The following is an 11072-nucleotide window of genomic DNA, read 5'->3' as shown; positions in this document are numbered from 1 at the left end:
GAAGTATGACAAGACCCAAGGTTACAATGGTTGACTTGCTTGTAAATATCCTTGCAGCACTATCAATAATCATCATTGATATTATGGGTGTTTCTGGCAATGGATTTCTCTGTTGGATAGTGAAGTAGTCTAATAAAACAAAAACAATCACAATTTTGTCATTTATCATTAAGCTATTTATTCTGGAAAATATAGTGTATTAAAGGAGACATATCATGCTTTTAAATCCTTCCTTTTTACATATAAATCATACAGTTGTGGTCTATATAAAGCGGAACTGCAATGCTTGGGTCTGAATTCCTCATTATTATAGCTCCACAGGCCCCTTTTCTACCCCTTTTCTGATGCGCTTCTGAGAGCAACTCGTTTTGGGGCGGTCTCTTCAAATGCAAATGAGACACTTCATACCCTGCCTCCTCTCCAGGTTGCAGAGGTGACACTCGGTTCAACTCCACCCTGTTCGGCCATCTTTGTAGTTTGATAGAACAGATACACTTATCTAGCGGCGCAGAAACTTTATATTCACACATTATTTACAAAATGTCAACAACGGAAGATTTGTCCATCCAGCCATACATGTTGGAGCCAGAGTCGGACCCGGCGGAGCGAGATGAAAATGACGATGATGCACCTTCAGAACAACGTCTTCATATGGATGTAACGCAATGGTGTGTTACTATATTTACACTAACTTCTCCATCCATGCCCACTACTACAATACTGCCTGTATTACAACGACTATTTAACACAGAAGTTACATTATAATCTAAAACGAGCACACAGCGCTAACATATGAAGACGGTGCAACTGCTAATGCTAACAAAACAATGACAGGGACGTCTTATCATCACACTTTTTAGCGTTATATACAGCTTACCGAAGTGCTCTGTTCGTCGTCTCCATAAATAGAAGGAACTGACCGCTCAATCAGACGAAGTCTTTCGGCAAATCCTTCTTTATACTGGCGGAGGTTGCTGAAGCAGTCATCCTTAAAGTGCTTCGCGCACACAAAAATGACCTTACCCACAGATGTGGGTACATTTCTGTGAAAAATAAAACTCAACCAGGCACTTCGAAAAGGTTCTGATGCTGGGAGACGGTGTAACGAAGCTTGTGGGTTACTACATCCAACAACCGAACATTTCGACTTATCCTCTCGTAACTTCGGCACCCTTAGGTTGGACTACAAAATCGCAGTGAGAAACAAAAATGGTGGATTGCTCGAAGTGTCGATGTCCTAATTTGGCAGTTCCGCCGGGAATACTGTGACGTAATAGTTCAAAAAACGTAATAGAGAATAGAAAAATCGAAACGGATCGCAAAATATGACCAAAACAGAATATAAAGATATCAACGGAGCACCTGAAGAGACTACTTTGAACTTTTCTGTACTTCTAAACACTCTAAATATACAACAACATGCATTTAAGGGCTAAAAAAGTGGATTTAGCATGATATGTCCCCTTTAAGAGCTATTTGAATCTCTAATCATAAATTTGGACAACCATGTCTTGAATTTTGCTGAACACTTTACGACCTGCGTTACTCTGGAGGTTATCAATTTGCATCTCAGCTCAACACATTCTATTAACTGAATGAAGCCATTACCTTCAATAACGTTAAGTGGGAGCATATTCTGAGGGTTCATAGTGATAATGAGCCACATTATCTTCAAACATATGGCTGGATAAGGAGTTAAAATGATGTCAAACTGGTGTGAGACTGGCGAGCTGGCACCACTTCTTGCAGGTTAAGAGCCAAATGTTTGAGTTGAATGTGGTTGGGTGTCGCTGCAGTGGAGTGATAATAAATCATTATTGTTTTCTGGCTAAGCCTAAATGCTACCTTGTTCTTATTTTCAAGATGAAAGTCCTGACGATCTGAAGTGGGACTGATACCTGACATCTCTGTAGCCCCGACAAGTGGTGGACGGCTGCATGACCATTAATCACCCTTTTATATATATATATATATATATGTGTGTGTGTTTTTTAAAATATATTTCCTTCTTTAATGTAGTAAGACATAGAAAAGAAACATACAAAGACATAAAGAGTTGAACATCTTTATTCTAAATCATTTGTTTTTGAACCCCTCTCTCAAATATCACAAACAAAATTGAAATCCATTCTGATGCATTTGAAAATTAGCGTTTTGTTCTCATTAGTTTCTGTTGTCCAAAAGCATTAAACCCAGTCAGAGATAGAAAATGCAGATTGTTTCCACGATCAAACCTCTCACCAAAAAAAGAATGGGCGTCGTGTCTTCAGGAATTCATTCTTTGGTCACCTGACAACAGGTTTGTCTAAATCGTCATTCTGTCAAGCAACTTTTCCATCTTCCTCTAGAAGCAGTGTCCTTGTCTGTCATTTTTCTCATATCCTTGTCAAAACACAGCTGCAGCTTCCTGCTAAAAGACCTCCCACTCTAAGTCTAATAGCAGCTTGATTTTTACAAGCTTTGCAGTTTTTGTTGTTGCTTGCAGAACTGGCAGATTGTGTAAAATGCACATGCAAGTCTGTCATATTTGTTGTTTATAATGTTGTTTTTTCGTTGTTGATTTCTTTAAGCTCTGAATTCCTCAACATCACCACATGCAATGAAGGAGACTTTGTGATTTTGTTAGAATTAAATATTAATGTCTGTGGATAGAGCTATAAAATACAAAACAAACCATATTATCCCAGATAAATGCTTCTATAAAATGTCACAATGATATTAATAATGCAACAAATACATTAAGCATACATAAGCAAGAATGTGAACTTTTGCAATTCAACATCCAGTCTTTCCCTGCATGTTCCAGACTTAATATTATAAGTACTTGAAAAACACAATCGTAGCCACACTTCAGGAGACAAAGGCTGGCCTTGTCTAACCTCTCTTAATCTGCATTAATTCCGCCCCCCCTGCATAAACATTCATTTTCTATGCCCACAAGGATAATGGGAGGCTGAAGCCTATTCTGAAACGTGGTGGACACCCTGAATGGATAATAACAGCACACATTACACTGCAATATCCAGTTTATGTGTGTGATAATTAAAATCTATCAATAAAGAGCAAAGCACAAAGACAAAAACAAAAACAAAACTCAATTCTCTCTGAATCTAAATACGTATCCTTAAACTCTGGCCCGGTGGGGATTGATGGGCCTCTTCACATTGTTCCAGGTCCTTAGGCTTTGAAAAGGACGTGAATACAAGCAGTCTGGATTGATGGCTGGCTGGTGGGGCTTCAGGTTCTTCTCTTATCAGCTGAGATGTAATTGATTTATGAGAGCTGCTTTGAACCACCACGGGGATGCAAGTGTGCTGATTTAGCCACTTAACACAAAAACAGGACGGCAGACAGCAGGTTGCTCTGTTTGACAGGAAGAAAAGAACACAATAATCCTCCTGCAGTACACTGATGGTGCTGCTAAACCCTGCTGCGAGGTATGGGGGGGTGTCTATTGAGTTTTTTTATTTTTTTGTCTCATGCATCTGTCTCTATTCACGTTCGTTTTTCTTACCGTGTTGGACAAAAAAAGAAAAAGAAAACGCTGTGATGTCGTGTCAACATAATTTACTGATTGAGGGCTGGGATCATTACGCTTAACATATTAGCTTCAACCTCAGTCGTGGTCCAAGTCTCTGCTCCTGGTACAAGTAACCATGGCAACCAGCATCACCTACAGTAAATTTCCAGACGCATCGAGTGTAGTAGTGTCATTTATCTCGCCACTGTACACACACACGCACCGGATCTCCGTTGCACAGTCGCACCCGTACTGTCATACAGAGGGTGTCCATACAGTGAAGCCACAATTTATGAAAACACAGCTGGAAAAGGTGTCACTTTTAATTCAGTTTGCTGTCTTCCAACATTTCAGACCCATTTCTAATGATTGACTTCATATAAATTGCAACTTCATACCAAGTATTTATGTTTGCTTCTGCCTACACAGGCCACTTCATTTACGATTTAATGCTGTTCAGTAAATCGATCCTGCTGTGAATTCTGCATTCAGTTGTAATGGTCAGTCATGCTTGAGCTTGTTAAAAAGGCTGGAATAATATGTGATATATTCTTAAATGCAGTTCAAATCAAAATTAAACAAAAACTAGCAAAACAAAAAAGGACTTGTAGTTCAATCAAACAATTTCTGATGATCTGAATTGGTCAATAATTTTGTAAAAGCAGATTCTTTGACAGACTTGTTCCAATTGGACTGTACTAATGTTTCTGCTGAATTGTACAATTAAAATGATTTGGTAATATACAAAGACTGGTAAAACCTGTACTTTTAAACACTGAAAAGTCCAATTTGAAATGAAAAAAATTCATACGGACTACATGTACTTGTTGTATTCCTTATAAGTAATTTTCACATTATATACATTTTTATACAGTGTGTGTATCTCAGCAGAACCATTAGCTAATGGCAGTGCCATAATAGGATATATAAACAACAATAAAACAGACACAGAAAAATAAATCTCATCAGGAGAAACTACACTTAAGCTTTTCTTTAATTTAATGTAATTATGATATGACTATTTAATAATAAATAAAAAACAAAAACAATGAAATAAAAAAAATAAAACGTGATGTCTGAAATATAGTTGTCTTGTTCATAAATATTGAATTTTCAGCACGTTACTTGGATTTAAAGTTGAAGTCTTGGTTGCTGTCCATGGTGCTGATCTTTTAGTGACGTACATGAGATTATGTTCTTTCCGTTTTATGTTTACAATTAAATGCACCATTCTGATTATGTATAAATGTGACATAACGAGGTATATTACGCAGTTTTATTTATTCTTTTTTTTTTTTTTTTTTTTTTTCATTGGTGACTGGTTCGCGCATGCGAGGAGGTGAGCTGAGGCCACGGATGACCGTGTGGAGAGCGTCGCTCGCGCTCAATGCGCACAGCATTAAATATGCAGTTTGTTATTATTATTCTCATCATTTAAAGGGATTTTAAACCTGGCTGCGCAGAAATTCCAGGTTTAATTCTGCTGCCCGCCTCTCTGCCGCTGCCACCGCTCCCGCAACAGGCTGCAAACACCAAATGTGGAGTCTCGGCTGAGAGCAGCAGTGGTACCACCACCTCCACCTCCACCACCTGTAACTGTGCCTCCACTTTCATGCCGACGCCGAGGATGAAGAAGCAGAACGTGCGGACCCTGTCGCTCATCCTCTGCATGTTCTCCTACTTGCTGGTGGGCGCAGCGGTGTTTGACGCGCTGGAGTCGGAGACGGAGAGCTCCCGCAGACGCATCCTGGAGCTGAAGCGCAGCGAGATGAAGAAGAAGTATCGCTTCTCCGAGGACGACTACCACGAAATCGAGCGAGTGGTGCTGCAAGCGGAGCCCCACCGCGCCGGGAGACAGTGGAAATTCGCCGGGTCTTTTTACTTTGCCATAACAGTCATCACAACCATCGGTGAGTTAATGAAAAGCCTACAGTTTTGCATGAGGAGGGAAACTATTTCACTGACTCTACAGAGCATCTATTCACACCCCCTCTATGCAATATTGAGGGCTTGTCTTTAATTATAGACGAGTACACAATAGATGAAAGCATGTTTCACCCTCCAGTACACGTCACCCTTTCTGTCTTTCTGCTTTTAGGTTATGGACATGCAGCACCAGGCACAGATGCAGGGAAGATCTTCTGCATGTTTTACGCTGTTCTTGGCATTCCTCTCACTTTGGTCATGTTCCAGAGCCTGGGAGAACGGATGAACACCTTCGTCCGCTATCTCCTACACAAAACAAAGCAGTGCCTGGGCTGTCGACGCACTGAGGTGTCCATGGAGAACATGGTCCTGGTGGGCTTCCTGTCTTGTATTGGCACACTTTGTGTGGGCGCTGCAGCCTTTTCCCACTTTGAGGGATGGAGCTTCTTCCATGCGTACTACTACTGTTTCATTACGCTCACCACCATTGGCTTCGGAGACTTCGTAGCCCTGCAGAAAAAAGAAGATCTCCAGGAGAAGACCCCCTACGTGGCTTTCAGCTTCATGTACATCCTGGTGGGGCTGACTGTTATCGGGGCTTTTCTTAATTTGGTGGTGCTCCGCTTTCTCACCATGAACACTGAGGACGAGAGGCGAGACGCTCAAGAGAGGGCATCCCTGAAGAGGGACAGGGGCCTTCTGGACGGCGGCCTGGGTCTGCGTGCAGTCGGGGAGCAGAGCAGGAGCGGCCGCAGGGAGAGGAACAGGGGCAACATGGTGCACAGCCATAGCCACAGCACACTATTCCTCCCCATGGAGGAAGGAACCAGTCGCACCAACCTCATCTCGTCCCCAGTGGAGGACCAGGAGAGACGAAGAAGCCCCTGCAGGCACAGGTTACATTTTCAGATCAAGGCAGGCACACGCAGGCAGGAGTCGAGCCTCAGCTCCCTCTGCTCCTGCGTGTGCTACCGTCTGGACTGTGACAGCCCACTGACGTGCCGCAGCAAACGCCACGGCCATTCCGTTTACTACAACTCGGTCTCCTACAGGATCCAGAGCTGCTCACCGAGTCCCAGGGACAACACCGGACTCTCCTCGCCGGGGAGCACGCTCTCGCCGGGCTACAGCTCGCCAGAATGCCCTCGATTGAGAAGAAAGTCGGTGTGAAGAGCATTTCTGTGCAGGAACACACACACACACACACACACACACACACACACACACACACACACACACACACACACACACACACACACACACACACACACACACACACACACACACACACACACACACACACACACACACACACACACACACACACACACACACACACACACACGTTGTGTTACTTCTCTCTTGTGCATGTCAGACGACACAGATTCTGTTTAGTGAATAACCCGTTTGTTTGTGCAACTAAAATATCTTCATTTGTGCAACCAGGATTTCTTTTTCTTAATTTTACTAGAGACATTTAAAGGGGTCATATTATGCAACATTCACTTTCTAATGGTTTTCCAACAGAAATATGTGTCCCCATACCTGGGAATGATGCCCCGGAAGTCATCTCTCTTTTCTCATATTTTTTAAAAGTAACTAACGAATCAGATATCAAACCCTATAGAGTGTCATTGGAGGTTTAGCCAATCACAATCAAGGTAGGCCCTCCCACTGACCCTCCCACAATTAGGCAGCTCTGCTCTGGCACATGGCACAACGAGAGGAAGTACTTCCTCCTCTTCCCAAGATGGGCATGTGTGGGCGGAGCCAGTCCAGCTCACACAGACACAGCAGATTCTGAATGCAGCTCCTATGATCCATTATTCAAATGGAGGAAAATTAAGGAAAAGCTGGATTTGGGGCAATAAACTGTGAATCCAATGTTTCTGGACCAACAAGAACCACGTGAAAGTGTTGAAATGCTGGATAATATGACTCCTTTAAGTTTCAGTTTTATTACTGAGACGTTCTAAATGTAACTGGTTCTGCTGTTTTACTCGCATGTAAGGGGCAGCGCATGTTCAAGGGAATGTATAGCACACAGTGTGAATGCATGAGTGCTACGTGAAGATGTCAAAAACTGGGATTTTATCCTACAAATATGACAAACAGTATTTTGGATAAAATGCTTCTAACGGTTTCATTTTTTTCCAGTGAAGTATCTGAATGATTTTCAATGAACTCTCCTCCTGCTTTAGGCAAAAAAGAAAATTCCTACCTTTGTCTTGCCATGGCTAGAAGATGTCATTACGCTTTCAGTTTTTGAAAAAGCGCCTTAAAGAACTTTGATGAAGCTCATGTGATATGTGGCTTCTCTACTCAGTGAATTTAACAAAAGGAAGAAAGAAAAAGAGAGTTTTACTACTTAGCAGTGGAAGTGAGCCAGGTAGGTGCCCTGCTGCACTCCACGATGAAAAGACGACACTTGTTACATGAAGTGTTCTTTAATGAATGTAGCACAAAACTGATATGTAGCAGGGTTTTCTTTTTGGTTTTTTTGGCTGACCGTCCCAGAGATTTGGATAAAATAGATGTCATTTCTCAGCCAGGGAGGCGATGTTTTGTTTATAGACTTGGTTTATAGTCAGATTTAATGTGAGTCTTTTATGGCATTTCTTTATTAAACCAAAGGAAAAGGCCTGTTAAATGTGTGTGTTTATTTTTTTCATTTTTTTATTTTTTTGGACTGTACTCTTGTTAGGCTCGTGTGTTTACCCCCAACACACACACACACACACACACACACACACACACACACACACACACACACACACACACACACACACACACACACACACACACACACACACACACACACACACACACACACACACACACACACACACACACACCCACCAGGTAAATTATTTAGTATATTTGATGGGAAGCAGAGTTCTGTGGGTTTTCTATGATGAGTTTGCATGTTTTCACTGTGTAACTTCTCTCCAGACATTTCGTGCCCCCCCCCCCAAAACAAAACTAAACAAAACAAAAAAACTTTCATTTGCAATGTGAAAGACAGAAACTCTGCCTTCTCTCAGTCAGGTGTGTCCGCTCCAGAGACTCATAAGCTAAAGTTGGTTGATGATAAATCAATGAATATTGGATGTTGATATTCAAACTTGTGTTGAGAATCTACTAATTCTAATGGTCAACAAAGCTGGTGGTTATAGTTTTTTATTTTCTATTTTTTTTTACATAAACAAGAAACTTTAAAAATACTTAATACAAATAAATTAGTGAAAAGTATGACATCATTGATCACAGTGACAAAATACAAGATGATTTCTAACAATACAGAGTTGTTTGTACGTTTCTTCATGCTGCTTTAAGAAATCTATTGAAGTATGAACTTAAGGGGCTTCACGTCTTTGTGCAGCTTTTTTTTTTCACTGTCAATCTTCCCAAACGTCAAAGGCTTCATTTGTTATATTTTACTAAATTGAGTTGTGTAATCAAACTTAAGTCCTAAAACATCACTGAAGTGACCATTACGTTGCCAATAATCACTCTAATTTATTAGAATTCAACCCTAGGCTGCAGAAGTAGTATTTTACTTCTATTATTGTGGAAGTAAATATTGTATCAGGAATAAATGAATAGAAATTGTAATGAATAGAAAAGACTAATTAATTCACAATATAGCAGACAACATAACAAATTGGTTGTATTTTACATTGAAGAGCCTTTTTAGGAGCAAACTGTTCCACTACTTTCAGTCACAGTTTTTCTTTTTTCTTTTTTTCTTTTTTGAAACAATCTGCCGATTTTGCCAAATTGCCCAGCTGGCAATTAGCTGTTGGATGCAAAATACTCCTCGAGCTATTTTTACAAATAACTTTTCTTGCCTTTTACTGTTCCCATCCAAACTGTGTTGCTGCCGTCACGTTCTCAAACCAATATATCTGGCCTGTAACATCAAATATGTACTTCATGTACTTCTGTAACCAACATAAGGTCTTATGAGGATCGTACATTCATGTGTCATTAGGGTTGGATTGTCCTGAATCCCTTGGAGACTCATTGACAGGATGGACAATAGAGCGAATGGAGTCAATAGTTTTCTATAGACTAAAATATCATCTTTTTCTCGAGGTATTTTCTTGTGAGGGGTTTCCACTGCGGCTCATCCTCCTCCAGCACCCTCTGCCTCCTGCACTGTATATATTAGCTGTTATTGTGCTCACTACTCAGAGGTTAGAGCTCAGCTAAGGTTTAAATCCAGCCTACAAACCATATTTATACATCCAACTCCTCCGAGAACGGCTGTCTTTGTGAGATATGAAGTAAATAATGAAATGAGCAAGAGCAATAAGAGGAAGAAGAGGAAAACCTCCATTCTGGAGTTCTGCACCGAGTGTTTCCAGTCATTAAATACCACACCTTCAGTTCTCCCACAGATAAAATCCAATCATGTATCATAACATCTGCACATCGACTCCGTTTGCTATTTTTAAAACCTGTTTTTGGTTGGGAATGCGGAACGGAAATCATGAAGTCTTTACATAAGTGTCCCCGAGCATAGATTTCAAGCCATCTGCTGGTCTGCTGGAATACTGGGCTGCTTTACATATAAATGTAAAACTGATTGGGCAATAGAATCTGAAATGGTGATTGGTTATGAAATGCCATCTGCTCTGGCTGCTGGTGGGTACCCGTGCTGACATTTACTTTTTTTTTAATACTGTCACATCACTCTTACTCCAAACCTTTCTATAGTCTGTGCTTGTATGTATCTACTAGATGTGTTTGGATAGTACTCCTCCTAAAGTTCAACTACTCTACTGGTTCTTCCTGGATTGTATAGAATAGCTCTTCCCACCATTTACTCCCTTTTAGCCGTGCATTTACCCTTTAAAAGTTACCCCGTCTCCCGTCTCGAGTTGGCCAAAACATTACAATGAAGCCAAATGGTGGTGGACACACACACACTCTCAGGAACATAGTTTACTGGAGATTCTAGAAAGTGACTTTTCTTTATTTTGACGAACCTCCAAGCAGGCAAACCTGCGGCCTCCAATATGATCTCCAGTCGCTGACCCCAACCCCTCGCACCGAAGGCATCCTGGGCTTAGTAGTGATGCATCATGAGCTATTCTGAGAAAGGAAATAACAGTTTTTTCCCTCAAATAACAGAAGGATGTAAAATAATATGTAGAATGATGATCATTATCTATGATTTTATAACAGGGAAAATTAAACTCAATGGGACACCATAAGTTTGCCAAGGGGGCCCTCTACAGGTGATCACACTCTTTTGGGACATTTCAGAGAAGAAAAGTCAAGAAGTGGACTATGTGGAATATTTAACCACTAGAGGGCAGTATCAGTACTCATCATCTTTAGTCCCTGAATTAGGTTCAAACCACTTGTTTGATTTTATTCATACACAATAAGCAGCAGAAAACACTCACAGTGACATTGTATGTGTGTGTGTGTGTGTGTGTGTGTGTGTGTGTGTGTGTGTGTGTGTGTGTGTGTGTGTGTGTGTGTGTGTGTGTGTGTGTGTGTGTGTGTGTGTGTGTGTGTGTTTGTGTGTGTGTTTAAGTAATCACTACAGAAAGTATTGTTGTAATCTGTGGAGCTGAATCAAAGGCCCAGAAATAGAAAAAAACACGAGCCT

The 11072-nt window shown here is 41.0% G+C and overlaps 1 protein-coding gene across 1 annotated transcript; it reads left to right on the top strand.

The window, feature by feature from the left end:
- Nucleotides 1-5132: 5132 nt before the first annotated feature.
- Nucleotides 5133-6616, top strand: kcnk15 (potassium channel, subfamily K, member 15; the record flags this gene model as incomplete). Its single annotated transcript, XM_080470141.1, has 2 exons — nt 5133-5430; nt 5619-6616. 2 exons carry the CDS (start codon nt 5133-5135, stop codon nt 6614-6616), a joined length of 1296 nt encoding a protein of 431 aa, XP_080326267.1.
- Between the last annotated feature and the right edge of the window lie 4456 nt (nt 6617-11072).

The sequence above is a fragment of the Lipophrys pholis genome, assembly GCF_963383615.2.
Source record: "Lipophrys pholis genome assembly, chromosome: 8".
Classification (NCBI taxonomy): Eukaryota; Metazoa; Chordata; class Actinopteri; order Blenniiformes; family Blenniidae; genus Lipophrys; species Lipophrys pholis.
Note: the sequence above shows the minus strand (reverse complement) of the source record. Positions and strands in the feature narration are given on the sequence as shown.